This window comes from Xyrauchen texanus, chromosome 14 (genome assembly GCF_025860055.1).
Source record: "Xyrauchen texanus isolate HMW12.3.18 chromosome 14, RBS_HiC_50CHRs, whole genome shotgun sequence".
In the NCBI taxonomy this organism is placed as follows: domain Eukaryota; kingdom Metazoa; phylum Chordata; class Actinopteri; order Cypriniformes; family Catostomidae; genus Xyrauchen; species Xyrauchen texanus.
Window position 1 is genome coordinate 820,787 of NC_068289.1, and position 21,517 is coordinate 842,303.

Here is a 21,517-nt window from a genome sequence, read left to right on the forward strand (position 1 = left end):
AGTCTCAAAGTCAGTTTTGATAAACTCTGATCTCCATATATTGGCCACTTGGCTCAATACAAATAGTACAATCTTTAAAACGACATAGTTGCTGTGATTCATGAAAGTGGAGTAGATTGTATATTTCAACTTTTAGAATGCATTTGTTATATATAATGAATATATTTCTTTTTCAAAATAGACGGTCTAGATAGTGAGAACATATCCTGTTGCCCATATTCGTTGCAGTAATTTTGCAAGCTCGAGGTCCTTGTGACCGCAGCTTGCCACAGAAATCACTGGATCTTGTTTGATTAGCACCTTTAGATTCAATTCAGTCGATTTCTTGGTGCCTCTTGGAGTAATAAAGAACATCTGCCTCTCAAACACTTGGAACAACAGTGCCCCTTTCATACACACTCATAACAAACATCAAATAAATCTAACGTGGATATAATTTCACATATTATTTACTCGCTGACATTAACAAGGAGATAAGTGGAGATCAGGCTGCTTTGATGGTGGTGTAATTACTGATATTGGATTATTGACTCGCTCTCGCTCAGATGGATGGTGCACTGAGAGAGAAAGACAAGCATGAACAATTAGTTTTGGCTTTCTCTTATTTTTGGAGCCAACTTAAAGATGCATGCATGTGACATGCTTTATTACAGTTTTTGGAAAAACGGATTCTGTACTGAGCAGCAGCATCATCATCATCTCTATTTCTCAATCTCTGCCATCACTGGTTTCAATTCTCACACTTATGTCTTCTGCTCCTGTGCTTAAATGTAAATGTACAGCAGCCCCCACAAGTATACATGGCCTAATGGTTAGCACACATGTTCTTACACATTGAACTGGATTGTTCACAACATTCCTCCTCACATTCTTGCTCTGCTCCTCATCATTTCCTGCCATCTCTCTACAGTGCTTTGGATAAAAGTGGCACATAGGCAAAACATTAGGAGAGAAAGTCTGTAATGACATTAGCTCTTTGAAAAAACAAAATGAGTTCTGTAATGATTTCTTTGTCTCTCAGGCCATTCACTCAGCAAGCTGGCATCATGATGGGCGGCAGTTCATGTGCAGTCATTCTGATGGCAGTCTAAGCATGTGGAACCTGAGAAACACAGCCAAACCTTTTCAAGTCACCTTCCCTCATGGTGAGTACACACAAAATCATAAAGCCTACTAGCATACTGTCTAGTAGTGCACAAGCTCACTTCTTTATTGAGCAATGACAAATAATCTTGTCAAATGATCTTATATTTTGTAAGACCTACCTGGCCTTGACACAGTTATGAGGGTCTACAGGTGTTCTCTATTTGATTTAATGTACTTTAGTATGCTTTTCTTGTTACATGACAACAAGAGTGCCTGCATCATAAGTGGTGTATGCGTCCTGCACCTTTTTTATATCACCCTGACTTTGATTTGGTAGAAAACGGTTTAAAATGGTAATAATATTTAAAGCAAAGTTGCTTCTTTTTCTGATCTCATGGTAATTCTACTCTTAGAATGAGGCATAAAGACATTGAGAACACATATTAAAGTCACACTAGTTAAGGTCATATTTAAATGCTCCTCTAAGTGCCTCCCACAGCTGTGCGGCGGGTTTCTGAATGTTTGGAAGTAATTTACCATTGCTAGGCTGTTTAGAACTTCTTTTTACCCCTGAAAGAAGAATGAACGAGAACTCCTACAGAAGTATATTGGGGCCTCATGTTCTCTGTGTGTCTGTATGTTTTTATCCTTGTAAGGCTGTTGTTTTGGTTCTGTTTTCTAGTTTCTTGTATTTAGTTTACTTATTAGATGCAGTTAGATCTGCAGCTCGCTTCTCATGATGCCATTACAACCCAACATTCTCTGGCCTTGAGTCTTATGGACACACACACATACAGACACACTGAGTTAAATACCCCTTCATCCATGACTCACCATCTATTAGTGAAATCTGACTCTGACGTCATCGGCAAACACACCCCCTCACCAGGTGTTATGTTAATGGAGGATGATTCAGCGTGTGGGTATGCAGTGTGTGTGTCAATCTTGGTTGCTAAGTTTGGGGTCCTGGTCTTGAGCTCAGCGGGTTATAGAAATCGAAGCACTTTAATTTCAAGGCTTCCACAGGGGGAAGTGATTTGTTAATCAGAAAGTACTAGACATAACTGCCAGAAAGTTCTAGGTCAGTGTGAAGGGTAGGATTTTAAAAAGACTGAGATATTTAAAAATTCACCATTTCGTGTGTGTGTGTGTGTGTGTGTGTGTGTGTGTGTGTGTGTGTGTGTGTGTTCAGGGAAGACTCAGAGAGATGGTAGAAAGGAGTCATGTAAACCCATTCTCAAGGTTGAGTACAAGACCTCCAGAAACAGGTAAGAGAACACACAGACACATGCACACACATAGGCATTAGAAGCTATATTAAAGAGGAACTCTCATAGACCCTTATGGTTTTCATGCTAAGATAATGAATTTTACTATACTAACATCAAACCTAACTCTCATAGAAGCCTGATGACAGTATTACATTTAAAGCTACACATAATATGGATGATTTTTGAGCCTAGTCAGTTTCCAGCATTGAGCACTATATCTGTGAGGATATTAAAAATAATTACCTCGCAAGGATAGCCAGATCTTTACGCACACACACACTTTTCTTTGGCAGGATACAGTATGTGTCTAAATCTCACTCAAGAACATTACTGCCGTTTCATCTCATCACAAAACAATTAAAGTTTACTGCCTTTTTCAATAAGCCTGTTTGACTTTAAAGAGCAGCAGAGAAACATGAATTAAAGACTTGATTGCTTTTTTCCTCCCTCTACTTTGACAGTCGTAATTGACCATTTTAGAGTAGTTTGAGTATTATTTATTTTCCCCTTTTTTCTTTCTATTTAAAAAGAAATGTCTGAAGGCCTGTTTGCACTGAAAGTTAATTCCTATTAGCCTATTCACACCAGAAGCGAAATTTGTCTGACAACAATGTGTCCTGTGGGCCAATTTTCTTCCTCCATCTGTGAAATAAAGCCTTCTCAACCAATAGGATTTAAGCGAGTCATGATAAACAGCTGCCCGTGGGGCCGACACTCTGGTCTCTGATTAGCAATAGCAACATAAAAAAGCCGTAATGGTTACAAACAAGCAGCAATTGCTGTCAAAATAAAAATATGTTTCATATACATTTATACACACCCACCTAGCACAATGTTTATTACAGCAGCTGTACTATTATTACCTTCACTGTCATTACAGTGTATATTCATTTATCACACTATCACTTCATCACTGAATTACAGCGAGTTACATTTTATTTATTGGATGGCTTGTATTTTTCACTTAAATGAGTCTTTTACTGTCTTATGTGTTTTCGGCTGTTATACTTTAAAATATGTGTAATCTGTGTTTGTTATATGGGTTATTATGGTCATTTATGGGGCAGTGGTGGCTCAGCAGTTGAGGCTCAGGGTTACTGACCAGAAGGTCGGGGGTTCAAGCCCCAGCACCACCAAGATGCCACTGTTGGGCCCTTGAGCAAGGCCCTTAACCCTATCTGCTCCAGGGGCGCTGTATCATGGCTGACCCTGCACTCTGACCCCAGCTTAGCTGGGATATGTGAAAACTATTAATTTCACTGTATATATGCAAAAAACTGTGTGTATAATGTGTGACCAAAATAAAAAATAAAGGATACGATTCATCAGCAATTTGTTTAGCTTTTTCGTTTTGTTCTTGGTGTGAACAGGCCTTTGCTCATATATGTTTCTTGACCTTGTGTCAAGTAGTCAGGCCCGAGCTGCAGAAGACCTCATGATTGTCCAGGCATTGTTTCGATTGAAGGCATTCAATCTAACCAGTTGAGTCATGGATGGCAAAAGTGTAATTGGCATGGTTATAGCTCTGGAACAAGTGACACACGTATTTAGAAAATTCTTATAATATTTTGTGCACTCATTGAAAATTAATTTGAGGAATTGCAACTGAGTATTACATCTGGGAAAGGAAGTATCACTGTTTATTTAAAAAAGCCAATTGAATCATTGGCAAAGACATTGGCTGGTCTTCATGACAGTCCTTACTCCAGAGCACATTATGCCTGATGCAAGCATGTATGATACAATGTATTGGTGGTGGCATAGTGGGCTAAACCTTAGTACTGCCACTGAAGTACAGATTCGATCCTCACAGTCACCACCATTGTGTCCTTGAGTAAGACACTTAACTCCAGGATGCTCCGGGGGGATTGTCCCTGTAATAAGTGCACTGTATAATACATTGGTACTCAGAAGGTTGCTGGTTTGATCCCCACAGTCACCACCATTGTGTCCTTGAGTAAGACACTTAACTCCAGGATGCTCCGGGGGGATTGTCCCTGTAATAAGTGCTCTGTATAATACATTGGTACTCAGAAGGTTGCTGGTTCGATCCCCACAGTCACCACCATTGTGTCCTTGAGTAAGACACTTAACTCCAGGTTGCTCCGGGGGGATTGTCCCTGTAATAAGTGCACTGTAAGACACTTTGGATAAAAGTCTCTAAGTCACATTTATTTTATAGATGATTGACATATTTAAATGACATATAATATGACATATGACACATCAAAATGTATCAAGTAGATAGGAGCTTTGCTTTCATAAGTGGAAATAACATATTGGCATTGGAACGGTCATCAGCCACCCATCTCTCGAGGAATCAGTTTCAGCATCGTCCATCGTGTTTCCCTGCCTGACATGTCAGCACCATGGACAGCTGACTGTTCACTCAGTATTTGTTTTTCTGTTCTCTATGGCCCTGTTTTCATCTGTTATTACGATGTGTCTCAGGTCATCCAATCACATATGTTCAGATGAGACACATATGTCTCATCTGAACACCTGGTCTTTTAAATGCATCCTGTGAGCGCTTGTGTTTGTATTTGGAGCGGAGGGTCCCTGTTTCATGACGGCACACATCAATCATTATGTCAATGTATTATTGCATGATATTAAAGAACAACAGAGTCAGAAAACACGATGCAGTTGAAATTTATTCTAAGAGGAAACACAACGTCAAGCAGTATCAGCCGTCATTTTAGTGGATTACCTGAATCAAATGAGCTTCAGGTGTTCGTGCGTGTCACCTGTGTTGATATCAGACAATGATTGATATCATGCAATGTGGACACATGAGTTCGATCACAAAACCAAAGATTTTAGAACCCGTTTTAACCTGTATTTAGGGCTCTCCACATGTGATCGGATCACCTGAAATGCATCTTAATACCAGGTGGAATCAGTTCCTATGGCACAAGAAATGAAATAAATAAATGCAGACAGGGAAGAGGAGGCAGCTCACGGTTCTCCATCAACACTCTTCTTACTTTCTAATCTTACAGCAGTGAAGCCTTTGTCATCTTCTCTGGGGGTCTGTCGTATGATAAGGCAGGACGTAGACCAACTCTAACCATCATGCATGGAAAAGCCATCACGGTTTTAGAGATGGACTATCCAATAGTGGATTTTATGGTGCTCTGCGATACGCCCTATCTCAACGGTGAGTACGCAGAACAGTTCTATACAAAATCTTCTTTGTTTGACTTTTATATTTTTTTAAGCACATTGCACCACGACTTGCTACATGGAAAAACTAATGGATGCAATCATTGATGTAAATAGCGAGTGGAGGAGAGATAGTGTGTGCAAGTCTGATTCATTTAAGAGAATTGCTTTGTTTCAATTATTCAGTTCAGACATTTGATTCACCATTTGAGTCTCAGTAGCATTCCTAGAAGTCCCTACGCGACATTATTTTGTAGTGATTATTTAGTGTCATTCTGTTATTTTTCACTATTGAATTAGTGGGGATAGTTAAAGGGATAGTTCACCCAAAAATAAACATTCTGTCAGTATTTACTTGCCTTCATGCCGTTCTGAATCCTTAAGATGTTCTTTCTTATGCAGAACGCAAAAGGAGCTGTTGTCATGACAATCGCAGTCTGTCTATTAAATACAAAAGCAGTTGAGAGTGACTCGCTTTAAAGCTTAAAAAAGTACTTAAAAGTGTCACGTTCCAAATCGTCTGATTGTATAAAAGAGGTTTTGGTGAAAAACAATCAGAGATTGAAGTCATATTTGAGTTAAAATCTTGATGTCCTTTGCATTCACAGTGGCACGACTGTAAACAACTCAAGTTCTAGTTTGAGCATGCAGGCCACTGTGAACTGCTGTGATACTTCTGGGTCCTTTTTTAAGCTTTAACCCTCTGGAGCCTGAGGCATTTTTTGGATCCTGGAGATGTTTTGACATGCCCTGACATTTGTGCTTACACCAGCTGCTTGCACCATATTAATTGCAAAAGTCTCATTAGTGTAAACGTGGTCAATTTAAAAGGATATTGATATAGGGCCATAAAACACAGACTAAAAATGTACAGACTCTTGAGTGCTGTATTTTGACCATCCTGTCAATACATTCACAAAAAACACTACATTGATTTAACATTTGTATGACACCAAACAAAATGTATGCACTCCTATGTTGATAATGGCCCACCCCCTAATGGAGTTAATGAGGAAACAAGTAGAATGAATGTGAAGATCCAGATCGGTTTGGACGCACGCTGTATATGTCTGTTGATGGGACATTGCCGGACATATTTTTAGCACATTCCAAACATTTACACCTGAGCAGATATTCACAAGCCTGGTTGATGAGGCAGTTTTTGACAGTAAACACTGGTCATAAGATAGCCAAAACTAAAAGTCACATACTCTTTTTGTACGGCATTTAGATTCCACTCTAAATATTACAAACAGATTGATTATAGGTCTGAAGTAGCCAAACTAGTCAAATGTGTACATACTTATCTAGCACAACATGTTAACTAATGTAAGAAGTGTCATCAGAAATGATATCCTCTGGTGGATGAAGTCTCTTGCTCTTCTTCAAATGAAAAGGTGAATTCTTCATCACTTCCAAATGATCAGCTGGATAGCCTCCTCGTCCGAGTAGCGTACCATCTTTATTAAACCATGAACGATCAATGAATCATATAAAGCTCAATGCTGTTTTTGTTTGTAAGCATTGATGGGGTGTTTCCCATATTTGTAACTTTCCTCCGGGTAATTACCGTGTGAAAGCACGCTCTGAACAGCACTAATGAGATGAGACAGAAAAACTGCACCTCTCTTTAGTTTCATACACATTACATAAACTGAGAATATTTTGGATTTGAATTGGCTCATTTAAAAGTAGAGATTTCAATGTTTCTAAAGACATATTTATCGTGGCTGTTTGACAATTACACGCCGAGTGTCGCTTCGTTTTTGTGACGTGCTCCAGAAAGAAAAGTTGTCGGAGACAGAGGCAGCATAAAGTGTATCCTGTTGTTTTCTGTATTTTACACAAGCTCAACATTTTGTTTTTATGTGAATGGACACAAATAAAATTAGACCCTTGACACTTTAGAATGATGTCTTCCTCTTACCTGTATGACCGTAAATTAATAGTTTAAGTCCTTGCCGTTGTTATAAGAAAAAAACCGAGGGAGATACTAAATATCAGTCTCTCTCTCTCTCTCTCTCTCTCTCTCTCTCTCCTGAGTAACAGTGATAGCCAAAGCACTGTCAAGCACAAGCACATGTGTGCACACAATTCATAACACACAATGCATACAACATACAGCAAGCGTGAAGGGATTTCTAGTTCAGTAAACATTTTTATTTTAGATTTCTCTCTGTCTTTCTGTCTCTGCTTGTTTTCACTCAAACAAATGTACACACTCAAAACAGCTTCGGTACGTGGCCCTAAATTTGAATAGTCTGCGTGGTTTTTATGAAAATGAGCTCAGTGAACATAAGAATAATGTATCACTAGGATTCCACGGCATCTCTACACACACACACACGAAATAATGAATATCAACCTGCACCCCACTTGGTGTCTGAAGCAACTTTTCATCAGTTCCACAGAGTGCTTAAATAAAGGAATATTCATAATTAATCTGCATTCTTTTCTTGAAGTCATAAAATCAGTGATTTGTTCAGATGTTTGGTGAATGTTGTGTTTGTGTTGACAGAGATCCAGGAACCGTATGCGGTGGTGGTTCTGCTGGAGAAAGATTTTGTTGTGGTCGATCTAACTCAGAGCAAGTGAGGAAACTCTTCTTTCTTTTTCCACTATCATACTCACACACTTTATTCTGTGTGTGTGTGTGTGTGTGTGTGTGTGTGTGTGTGTGAGTGAGTGAGTGAGAGAGAGAGAGAGAGAGAGACAGAGTGTGTGTGAGTGAGTGAGTGAGTGAGTGAGTGAGAGAGAGAGATTTGAGATTTAAATACCCTTTTTATTACAAAATATTCACGTCACAAACCAAACAAGATAAAAAGATACAATACTGAACAATTCCAAAAAAACAACTAAAAAAAAACACCAAAAACAAAAACATGTTACTTAAAAAAGGAAAATATAACTTTTCTTCAACAGTTTCACAAATGACCCCGTTTAAACACCAATTTGCTTCAAAAGTTGAAAGATAATGCATTAATCTGTAATAATGATAGTCAATTAAAACTCTTGATTTGACTAATTTAATAAAAACAGCTTCTATACTACTAAAGACATTCTGTTCCACCTTCTCCTTCCTTGTAGTATATATTGCCATTTTAGCCTGACCCAGCAGGAAATTTAACAAAAGAGACTTCTGACTGTGTTTTTTTAACATATTTAACACCACAAATAAACACTTTCATTGAAAAAATTACATTAAAAGAAATAAAAAACATATCCAGGATATTAAAAAGAGGTTGTAACCGGTCACAGTGCAAAAACGCATGAAAAATCGTCTCTTTTTGTGAACAAAAGGGACAAGCTTCAGTAACATCATTGTTAATCAAAGAAATAAAAGCATTAACAGCAATGGCACCATGTAACAATCTCCACTGTAAATCTCCAATTTTCTTGACCAATGGTGATTTATATAATACTCTCCATTAAGGTTTTTCATTAACATCAAGATTAAGAACCTTACGCCATGGAGTGTCACATTTGTTATTTAAAAATGTTTTGTTAAAAGCCTTCACACAACATTTGTACATGTCCTTACCCAGTGCAGAGTTTGGACCCACAACTATGAACTCTTCACACTCTAACAGTACACCACTGCACTCCCCTAACCTGGGGACAGACTCAAATTGGGAAAAGGATCTTTACATTCAGGATGAATAGATCCCTTAGAGTATAAATCCAATAGTTCTGTTTCCTCTCCAGTGAGGGCTGATCTCCATTTCTCAACTGCTCTAGTAACAGTTCAGTGTGATTTAATACCGAGACACTCAGCGATGGCAGTCACATTTTTAAAAGCAGGGCCCGTTATTTGATGCAAGTGTTCAATTTGTACCACCTTTGCATTACACAAAGTCCTTTCAGGAATGGCAAAAGGCATCTCACGCATTAAGTCCAGTCGTGAGCCAATGACCAAAGGCTCCTGTAGTAGCCAAAACAAGGAGGATGAGTTGTTTTTTCTGCTTATTTGAAATAGAGACCATACTTTGAAAAGGTTACGGTAGAAAATTGGAGAATCATGCAGTTTAAGTCTCTGAGGATCCGACCAGAATAAGACTTTATCCAGTCCTACTCCATCAATATTCCGAAGGATTGCACAGGCAGCACCAGTCCAACTTGAATCATCGGAGTACTTTAAGAGTCTTTGTACAAACTGCAGGCGAAAGGCAGCTGTTCTGCTCTGCAGGTGTATTAGTCCAAGTCCCCCTTCGTCTTTAGACAGGTACAGCACACTTTTTGGTATCCAATGCATTCTGTCCCAGAAAAAGTCAATTAAAATGGACTGGATTTTTATTAAAACTTCAACTGGGGGGTCTATACAGGCCAAACGGTGCCAAAGTGCAGAGGCGACCAGATTATTAATTATCAAGATACGTCCTTTATAGGACATTTTAGGGAGCAGAAACTTCCACTTATCTAGTCGCCCTTTGACTTTTTCAATGACACCTTCAAAATTCTTTTTCACATAATTATCATCACCCAGAAAAACTCCTAAATATTTGAAACCATTCCTGGTCCAATTCAATCCATCAGGAAGCCTTGGCTCAAACTCTGACCATTTTCCAACTAAAATGGCTTCACTTTTTCCCCAATTCACCTTTGCAGAAGACAGAGACTTAAAATCATTTAAAATCTTCAACATCACACTGATATCATTACAATCACTGATTAAAACAATGACATCATCAGCATATGCTGAAATTTTAAAAGTATTGGCACAGTTGGAAATACACAGTCCATGTACATTAGCTCTTAGCTTGTTCAACAAGGGTTCTATGGCAAGGGTATACAGCATGCCTGAGAGTGCACAACCCTGTCTTACACCCCTATTCACCCTAAATGGAGAGCATAAATCACTATTGATCTTCAATACACTCTCAACGCCACAATACATAACTTTTAACATAGAAATAAAATCCGAATTAAAACCAAAAGCTTCTAAAACACTCCATAAATAGATATGTTCAACTCTGTCGAAAGCTTTTTCTTGATCAATTGATATCATTCCAAAATCCAAATCAAAGAGTTTTCCACAGTCTAAAATGTCTCTAATAAATGAAACATTATCAAAAATGTTCCTACCTGGCACACAATACAACTGATCAGGGTGAACTATGGACTCAAGCACTTCCCCTAGTCTAATTGCTAGGGCTTTGGAGAGAATTTTATAGTCACTACACAAAAGACTTACAGGCCTCCAGTTTTTTATATCATTTAGATCCCCTTTTTTTGGTAGCAGAGTAATGATTGCTCTCCGGCAGCTTTGTGGCAGTTGTCCTTTTTCCAAACTCTCATTAAAAACTGCTACCAATTCTGGACCCAACTCGAACCAAAAAGATTTGTAAAAATCTATTGAGATCCCGTCAATGCCCGGTACTTTCCCACTCTCCATTCTTTTAAGTGCATCCTCAAATTCTCCTAAACTCAAAGCTCTACCAATGTCTTTATTGGCATTTTCAGTAACTTGCGGCAAATTTAAAAAAAACCCAAAACTTTCATCATTTAACTCTAAAATTTCATTTTTATACAAGTCTTTATCAAATTTGACTGCTCTTTTTCTGATCTCTATAGGATTTGACAATAAGACACCAGTTTCAGACTTCAGACTGTGAATGAACTTTTTCTGCCCATTCTTCTTTTCCAGATTAAAAAAGAATTTTGAGGGAGCATCCATTAAATTAGCACTCTGAAACCGGGATCTAGTTATTGCACCTTGCGTTGTCAAACCCAAAATATCATTTAAAAAATGATTCTTCTTTTTGATGCACTCCAAAAAAGTGACATCTTTTGTGGAGTCTGCAAGCCCTTGCAACCTCATTAAATCTTCTTCTAAAACCCTCATTGACTTATTTATGTCTCTTGTAGCATTGCGAGTGTATTGTTGACACAACTGTTTTATTTGAACCTTTGTAAAATCCCACCACTGCTGCAATGACAAGAAAGACGATTTCGAAACTTTGGCGTTTTTCCAAAACTCTTTAAAAATATCTCTAAAACAAGAATCACCCAATAAATTATTGTTAAAATGCCAATATGCACTTTTAGATTTAACATGGTTTTTTGCCACAATACATTTGACCAAACTATGGTCTGAGAAACTTACTGGAACTACTGAGCATTCCCTGAACATACTTAGTTGATGCTTAAAACCATAAAGTCTATCAAGCCTTGCCATTGATAGCTGGTTATTAAAAGCATGAACCCAAGTGTATTGCCTCTGCGTGCCATGGAAATTCCTCCATATATCAATAATACTGTGGGATTTCATTAAATGAATTAAAGTTTTTCTTGATTGCATGTGAGGTTCAACATGATTTCTGTCAATGCCATTTTCGGTACAGTTAAAATCCCCTCCCACAAATAAAAACTCATCAGGATTGCAATCATTTAAAACATTACCCAAAGTATTTAAAAAATGTATTCTCTCTAAAGCCGCAGTTGGAGCATATACACAGATATAAATAAAAGTGCTATTTTCAAAAAAGGCTTTTACTTTCAAGAGCCTTCCTTTTATTACTTCTTCAATAATGTAAGAATAAGGAGTGAAATTCCTAGAAAATAAAACTCCAACTCCACCACTTAGAGAAGTGGAATGACTTAAAAACACTAAGCCATCGAACTCCTTTGCCCAATCTGCAGCATTTAAGACATCACTGTGTGTTTCTTGTACAAATAACACATCAATAGTTTTACACCTCAAAATCTCGTATATTTGTGCTCTCTTCCTATAATCTCTTGCTCCGTTAACATTTAAAGAGGTGAGATTTATTTCCTCCATTAAAAGGAGAAGAAAAGAGCAACCAAAGCAATAAAGCCAAAAAGGATATCTTATGTTATCCATTTAACTTTGTGAGGATTTTCTTTAACTGGAAAACATCTTGCTCAGTGAACTCGTTTTTGCTTCTGAAAACTTTTACTTTCTCAATGAACTGTTTTATGTCAGGGAAATATTCCGCTATTTTTATTCCCCTCATATTTTTTGTCACATCTAGAAAGTTTTGTATTTCCTCAACAGTATATTCTCTGCTAGAGAAACCTCTTAGGGGTAAACTAGCGCTAATGCTGCATTCAGACATCTCAGTTTCATTCTCACTATTTTTTCCAGTCCGGATGTCACAATTGTCATCTAGTCGTTTAGCTTGTTTGACATTGTGACATCTCAACAATTTCCTTTTTTGGGGAGTCTTGAGAAAAACCTCTTTGTCTTCCATCTCAGGACTCTCCATTCCTTGTATCACCTTCACAATATTCATAGCTTCAACCTCACTGTTGCTGTCATCAGACTCACAAAGCTCTTTTTCAGCTCCCAACACATTTCTGATTTTTTCCTCCTCAGCCACAACTTTTCCTTCTATTTCAGCTGTTTTATCTGTAGGAAACTCAGAACCATTTTCCAAACTTTTTGAGAACCCTGCTTGGGCCTGGCATCTCCTCATTAACTGCAACAATCTCCTGTACTTCAGCTACTTTCTCAGTTGTGACATTAACAACAGTTTCAGTTTGCTTATTTGCACTTTTTGGACATGCACGAACAAGATGTCCATTTTCACCACAACCAAAACATTTCATATTGTTAGTTGTAGCGTAGATTACATAATTAAACCCTTCGTGACTAAAATTAAGGGTCAGATCAATTTCATTAACATTCTCTTTCAGGACCATATAAACAAATCGTCTAAAAGACACCACGTGTTTTAATAAAGATGATTTACTTCCTATTGGAATCATCTTTATTGGAGAGACCATTTTACCATATCTGGCGAGCATTCCAACAAGAACATCATTTTTAATAAATGGCGGAACATTGGACAGAGTCACTCTTTTGGACGGAGTGGAGAGAGGGAGTACAGATGTAAAAATACCCCCTATCTCAACACCACTCTCGACCAACAAATTCGCTAAGTCAATGGTCTTAACAAACAGAACGTTAGCGCTGTTCATCCGCGACGCCGACAGAACATTCTCATGCCCAACAACAGCACTCACCGCCAACACACACTCCTCTACACTTGCGGTAGTGTCAATTTTCACCCCATGACGTCTTGTCAAAAACTCTAAACTCTCCTCACCTGGAGCAGCCATCCTCCCAGTACACAGACTGGGAGTTAACAACAACCCTCCCTAAAACGACCACTCTTAACTTACTGATAAACAAATCAAACAACAAACAATCAAAACCAAAACAACAAAACCAAAAAAAAAAAAAAAAATAAAAATACGCAGAAAAGAAGAGAGAGAAAGAAAGAAAAAACTCCACTCACACCCGTCTGCACCACGCTCACGCCGCTCCGCACACACTCACTCAACAATCGCACCGGAAGTGTATGTGTGAGAGAGAGAGAGAGAGAGAGAGTGTGTGTGTGTGTGTGTGTGTGTGTGTGTGCGTGCATGCGTGACTGTGTGTGTCTGAATGATGTGATTTGATATGATGTACTCCAATAACACCTCATAGAAATATTTTAACCAGAAGCAACATCCCTCAACACCTAATGTAGTGTTTGTTCACCTGTGTGTGTTTCGCGCCTGTGCGTGTGTGCCTGTGTGTGCTTGTGAGTGCGTGCATGTGTAAATATCACTTGAGTTGTCACTCATAAGTATCCACAAATATGGTATTACTGAGGGACAGAGCCAAGGTCACCCTTAGACACACGCCCATTTGTCACTCTTTTTAGTAACACTCATACGTCAAGACTTTGGCCATTTTAACATCAAATGTTTTTTTTCCTTCAAGGTAATTTTTACTCAATGGTGCAATTAAGGGGGAAAAAAACATTACATTTTCTAAATTGATTTATTGTTTGAATTGCCCTTCCTCTTTAAAGAGACACTTTGAGGTTATATTATATTGAGGCAATAAGACATGGCTGTGCTTTATAGTGATTTCACACAGGTAATGGCCATTCTAATGGACAATATGACATGGAGTAAAATTACTTTAACACATGGACTTTAGTGCTTTAATAAAGCAACAGCAATATATTAAAACATTCAGCTTTTATCCTGCTGTTGAAATTGCAAAGCGATCTCTATATATTCATAACTGCTTGTGCCCACTTGACCAATGTAAGTTCATTGTTGTTCCTTTCTTCCCTAATTACGATGAATTATGTTTATATTGCTTTTATATCTCCATAAAATGTGCTGTTTCTCCATAAAACACTTTAATCACAAATAGAACACAGCTTCAATAAATATGATTGGTGGGCAGAAAACACTCACTTGTTCATTCATTCTCTATATAGTGAATACCACAGAAAATAGGGAATAGGGAGCATTTGGGACGGTTGTGAATGGAACTAGCCTGTTAGCTAAATGTTTGTTGATAACAGTCATCTGTTATTGGTCAATGTCAAGCGTCATCCGCAAAAAAATAAAACATTTTTATGTTGCACGGTGTTTTGTGAACCGAGCTGCCCCCTCCATTCAGCCCCCTCTCTCCCTACCCTTAAATTAATAGTTAGCTTGCGGTTACCACTTCCTGTGTATAACTGCCTTTACACACTACTAATAGATCATTTTTAAGTCTATGACCCTGCTTGATTTAAATATGGATTTTATACTTATTTAATTCACAATTATTTGTGCAATAAACGTAAACATTGCATATTAAAGTCTATTATGCTTATGCCGTGGTTTACTTACTATCTGTTTGTGTGTTTTGCGTCAAGCCATTATACTTTTAGACATTATGCTGTTCTTATTGGATATGTGTAATAGATGCTACTTATCTATATGTCACATATTCATATCTATAATGTTACGTTATTTTTCTGTTTACATATGCAGCCACACATATAAGCCAGACCATCTGTGACTCGAGTGCAAGTTTGGATATAATCTTTTTTCAGCATAATTGTTTAATTATTATGAATCGTTTCAAAATAACAGAATCTGATTGAGTCGTGACCAAATGATTGTCAGAGCAAATATTTACACCCCTACTTTTATTCATTCAGAACTTTGCTTCTTCTTCTTTCAGTTTTCCTATCTTTGAGAACCCCTACCCCATGGACATCCACGAGTCTCCAGTGACATGTACGGCTTACTTTGCTGACTGTCCCCCTGACATCATACCCATACTTTACTCCATAGGAGCCAAACACAAAAAGACCGGCTACAGCCACAAGGTTAGACAAAATCATTAACTTTATTGAATTTCCACAGAATTCCTTCAATATATCTTGGAAAAAAAATATCTGTTTATGTATATATACATATATATATATATTTTAGATTTGTTCTATTCTGTTTATTTATTTTTTGCAAGTGTTTTGTTTTGGAATTGTTTTACAGTGTTATTTTGTGTTTGTGTTCAGGAATGGCCGCTCAGTGGTGGCACATGGACAGTCGGTTCACAAGCATATCCAGAGATTATCATCACAGGGTGAGTGTGTGTGTGTGTGTGCGTGTGTGTGTTTGTATAGTTTACGAGGACAATTTTTTAGGTTATAAACTGGTAATTACAAGGGTATTATGCTATAAATGTGGTTTATGAGGACATTTCTAGTGTCCCCATAATTTAAATATCTTAAAAAACATGTGTTGAGTTTAGGGGTTGTGTTGGTTTTTCGCGCGCGCGCGTGTGTGTGTGTGTGTGTTTGTGTGTGTGTGTGTGTGTGTGTGTGTGTGTGTGTTTCGAACCTAGAGCTATGACTAATGTCAGCATTATGGGTCATTCTATTTATAGCAATTCATGCTTACAGCTTGGGATATATTATAAGTTTTAGCATTTTCTGGAGGTATTTTAGAAGCTTTTCAATGAGATTAGTGCTTGCCAGATCAAGAGTTTGCATGCAGTATGCATCAGATTGTGGTCTGTTTGCATAGTGGTGCATAGTCTCAGCTTTCTTTTATTATTGTATTATTTTACTTTTTGCTTATTTTTTTGTGTGATTATTGTTTTATTGTTGTTAAAAAAGCCTAACCAAGGACTGGGGCTGCAAATTAGCCTTTTACTAGAAGCCTGTATGTGGAGCATCGGCTATATGAAATTGTAGCAATGTTTCTGCATTGTCCCTGTTTAATAAACTAATAAACTAATAAATAAATAAATAAGCATGCTGTACTCGCAGAGGATCAGGTAAATACAAACTTTAAATAATATTTACCTTTTGACAGAAGTTTAAGCTTCTGCACACATGAGATCATTTATAGCATTTCATGTGCTTCAGAACTCTGTATTGAGTTTGTTTTTGTTCTGAAGTGTGCATTGATTGTGTTTGATTTTTATTCAAAGTCAGTGATGTCTAAAATGTGCTCTTGCACTTTGCAGCTTTTATTCAATAGCTCTATTGACCCTGCATGTTATTTTCCCTGCCTCTCTTTTTCTTCTATTTCCTTAGTTGTCAGTCCCTGCTTCCTCTTAAGCGGTTTAACACACATAATCATCCGCTCATACGATCACTCTTTGTCCTTCCTCTTTGTTGTCCCGCACAGACACGCAGACGGATCAATAAAGTTTTGGGATGCCACAGCAAGTAAGTGCCTTTGCTTATAAGAGCTTGATTCCCCCGCTAAGCTTCACACTGTTTCTGTCTCACTCTTTCTTACCGCTGCCATGATTTGAATTTAAAACATCCCTTGACGCCTTGCAATATGATTCCACCTTTCTTATTTTATTCTTTTCATGTAAATTTTTTTTTTACATTTTGTCCTCAGCTGTGTCAGAATGGATCATTTTCACTGTATTGTCTAATTAAAGTTTTAATAATTAGTATTTTTACTTTGTTATTTCATGTGCATCACATTCACTATGGAATTATGCATTTGTTTGTTGTTATAACAATGTAATAACAATGTAACAGTGAATAGATGTGATTGCCTGATAAAGTGCTATTTGATACTGCCTCTATTAGTCACACTGCAGATGCTGTATAAGCTCAAGACGTCAAAGGTGTTTGAGAAGCCTAAGACTGGAGAGGTGGGCCGTGGTGCAGAGCTGGTGGAGGACGATCCCTTTGCCATTCAGATGATCAGCTGGTGCCCACAGAGCCGCATCTTTTGTGTAGTGGGCATCAGCACCCACGTCATTCTGTACCGATTCAGCAAGCATGACGCCAACACCACCATCACAGTGAGTTGAGAAAACGAGTGTGCCATTAAGGCACCACACAAATCACTTGGTCTGCCGTTATGAGTACTTTAGGGCCTTACAATTGTCATTTTCCAAAGTTTAGTTCCAACCCTGCTTTTACACAAGCTATCATTTTCGAGTAAGTCTGAAGGTCTTGATTGGGATACAGAGTAAAACGCTCTGGTAACCTCTAAGGTTAAAAAAAGTGCTTTATAATCACAGACCATTTACCATTAACAGCTCATTAGCAAGTGGAGTTGTTCCAATAGTTTTAAACATGCAATTCAACATTCTTTGTTAATAAAAACCATTTTTGGATCCGGCAATACACAGCAATTACAGACCAATCTCCAAACTGCCTTTTATTTCCAAGTGTAAAACAGTTAAAGGATGGGCAAGGAGGAGGCGAGAACCGGCTTGACGATATAAATCATAGTTTAATGGTAAACTTAAAACACATAAACAAACACACATGACGGACATGTCCGCTAACGATCTCTCTCTCCCGAACGGCCCTCTGCAGTCAGCCTTTAAACCTCACGGAGGCATAATTAGCCTAATACGGGATCGGGTGTGTAGTATCACGACCCGGCCCCGCCCTCCACACTGCCACACCAAGATTTTGGAGAGAGTTGTTTATTCGCAGCTCTACTCCTATCTAAATATATTTACATTCAGTCTGGTTTCAGACACTTGCACAGCACTAAATCTGCATTGTTGAAGGTCACTAATGATATTTGACTGTCTATGGATTCAGGTTCACCTGTCGTGTTTAGTTTTATATGATCTCAGTGTATATATATCTCAATAATATTCTCCTCAGTCATCTGGAATGTACGGTTGTGGGATGACCCTTCAGTGGGTTTCCTCCTATCTATAAGAAAGCATGTTCTCTGTAAATTTAGGTAATTGTTCTTCTATGTCGGCTCAATTACAGTGTGGTGTCCCTCAAGGGTCAATCTTAGGACCCTTGTTATTTTCGCTGTATATGCGTCTTCTGAGCTCTATTTTTATTAAGTTATGCTGATGATTCCCAATTTTATTTCTCAGTGAGTGTAGACAAGAATTGTTCATCTGAGAATGCCCTAAATTGCTTCATAGATATTAAACATTAGCTGGCAAACAATTTCTTACAATTAAATGAAAGTAAAACCGATGTTCTGATTTTAGGTTCCTGCATGTCCTACTTTTCTGTGAATCCTCTTTAAAAACAGATTTTCTGTTTTTATTCTGTAGCTTTTGAATAGATCATTGAATATAAATGGATAAATGAAATGGATAATAGAAATGGATATCCATCATTGAAATGGATAAATACATGATGTTGTATTTGAAATGTTTTTATTGATTTTATTATGTTTTATATTTAACTTTAAATCAATCTGTTTTTATATCACTCTGTCATTTAGTTTGTTTGATCTGTAAAGCACTTTGGGTCAATTTCTGTTGTTTTTAATTGTGCTCTATGAATAACGGTTGACTTGTTTTGAGTAGCGTTTGGAGCTAAACTCTGTGGCACAACGGCCCTCCAGGAGTGAAGCTGAATGGCCCTGGCGTAGACATTGACACATTTTATAACCTTCAAGAATTTGAGTACATACTATGGATTTATTGGATTAAACTTTGTTTAACTGTGTTTTTGTGTTGTATCTGTGTGTGCCCTAGTCCCTAGAGGTGCGACTGCAGTGTGATATGGAGGACGTCATCTCTCCATCAGATACAGAGAACACCCCATATTTTTCTGACCCTAGCAGTCACTCGCCCCAGCCTCAGCCCCCTAGTCCACGAAGCAGCACTCCAGACAGTGTGCGGGACAGCATCCCCTGCCTCAAGTCAGACATCATGTTGTTTACCAGATCACACAGCAATATCAAACCACGCATAAGTCATAAAATCTTTATTTTTCCACAAAGTGCGTTAGAACACGCAGAGCTTGACATTTACATTCACCCACCCTCCAAATGCAGGTAGATCACAGCTGTGGTGGGTAACTCCGTCACTCATAGCCACTTTGTCGGGTTTGAAGTTTTTAGGATTTTTGCTTCATTGAAAACTCTGTTTATTCCAGGCCACAGCTGAGGCAAATTTAATTGTATTAATCTCATATTCAACGCTTTATATTTATAACGGACGTTTGTTTTGATTAAAATTCATTAAAAAAACAAAAAAGGTGTTGAGGGAGCCTTTTACCCCACACTTGGGGTATATTGTGTAAATATAATATGGGGGTAATAATTTGTCAACTAATGCGAATAATTTTGAGACAGCAATTATATTCTTTTTATTTTTTGGAGTAACAAATTAAAAATAATGCTTTCTCAAAATAACTACTCCAGAAATGGGTGCACAATTTTGTGTTAATTTAAAACACATTTAGTATTTTATAAGATCTCAAGCAAATTAATCTCCATTGTGAGTCAATATGGAGTCAATATGAGCCCACTTTGACATTTTTAAGAACAAATACATTTCCCCCACTTAAATAAAGAAACAAATAAACTGTGTTTCAAAGGGGCCTTTATCCCCTGCAACAGGGTCTTTAAACCCCAAAACCATCCTTTCACTTATTAGACAGTTATTAAAAAACATTTGATTTGATGACATTGAACAAAACTGAAAATTAATAAATAAGTATTTTGTCTCAAAATAAATGTGTTAATTTCAGGGATTTTCATTAGCTACATAAATTTGCAACATTTAAAAATATTAAAATTAGATCTAATTGCCTCAAAATCAACTTTTTGACACCACACGCAACGATCTCATGGATCAGGAAAATGTAGCAGTGCATAGTAATAAAAAGGTGTTTTAACTTTGAATATTTGCTTCTCAGGGTTAAAAACCGTATGATCCGAATGCCTCCTGGATACCAGGCGGAGCTTGTGGTTCAATTACTGTGGGTCGATGGAGAACCACCACAGCAAATCTCCAGTCTGGATTTAAACTCTGCCTATGGCCTGTAAGTGTTCCCTTTTCTTTTATGTCATCAATTTGAGTCAATCAATAAAATATTCACTCTTTACACTGGTGGCCAAAAGTTTGGCATAATATACAGATTTAGCTGTTTCTGAAGGAAATTGGTGCTTTTATTCACCAAAGTTGCTTTCAGTTGATCACAGAGTATATTCAGGACATTACTGATGTAAAACACACCATTACTATTTGACAAAAGTCATTTTTGATCAAATCTAGACAGACCCCATTCCCAGCAGCATTACTCCAACACCTTATTCTTGAGTAATCATGATGAATTGCCATTAAATCAAACACAGTTGAAAGATATTTGGTTCATTCCAGCGTTTTAAAAAAAGTTGCCAGCCACCGCCAGGGTTTTTGACGATTTTCGCTAAACTATAATGGCCCGCAGAATATTTTCTTCCATGAATATATGAAGATGCTATATATCAAAATAAAGATCTGAGCCTCTGCTTTTAGGCAAAAAAAAAACGATTTTATTTTATCTTCATTTATTCTTTTTTTATTGCGACTTGAACAGAGGTCGGTTTTGTCAAAAAACAACATTTCAGACAAAAAGCTGAGAAAAAGGCATTTTTATGTCTGATATTTTGATCTTCTCAATACTCCACTTCTTCACGTTTGAGACGATCGCAGTCTGTTTCTTTGATCAAAGAGTTGCGTACTCTTTCAAAACATGCGGAGGGGTCTTCCTTACCGTATAACACCTAAAACACGGAAACCCGGAAAATTCCGTGTTTGGCGGGGAAAGAGTTCAATGAAGCTGAACATTGTCTTTGTGTTTGTTATTGAGTTGCACAGTATGCAATAGACTGGCATGTCTTAAGGTCAAAAGGTTAAAAATGGCAAAATATAAACAGTTTTCTCTAGAAACTCGTCAGTCAATCATTGTTTTGAGGAATGAAGGATATACATATATATATATATATATATAGTATATATAATG

General features: G+C 37.6%; 1 protein-coding gene across 9 annotated transcripts in view; it reads left to right on the forward strand.

Moving 5' to 3' along the window:
- Positions 1 to 21,517, forward strand: part of LOC127654653 (syntaxin-binding protein 5-like) — a 184,760-nt gene that overhangs the window by 113,710 nt on the left and 49,533 nt on the right. For all 9 annotated transcript variants that reach the window (XM_052141891.1, XM_052141894.1, XM_052141892.1 and 6 more), the window contains exons 8-17: positions 1,022 to 1,145; positions 2,279 to 2,354; positions 5,360 to 5,517; positions 8,041 to 8,113; positions 15,502 to 15,649; positions 15,839 to 15,906; positions 16,959 to 16,999; positions 17,378 to 17,595; positions 19,261 to 19,427; positions 20,429 to 20,554. In XM_052141891.1, coding sequence (XP_051997851.1) covers positions 1,022 to 1,145; positions 2,279 to 2,354; positions 5,360 to 5,517; positions 8,041 to 8,113; positions 15,502 to 15,649; positions 15,839 to 15,906; positions 16,959 to 16,999; positions 17,378 to 17,595; positions 19,261 to 19,427; positions 20,429 to 20,554 — 1,199 coding nt within the window. The remainder of the gene's footprint in view (positions 1 to 1,021; positions 1,146 to 2,278; positions 2,355 to 5,359; positions 5,518 to 8,040; positions 8,114 to 15,501; positions 15,650 to 15,838; positions 15,907 to 16,958; positions 17,000 to 17,377; positions 17,596 to 19,260; positions 19,428 to 20,428; positions 20,555 to 21,517) is intronic.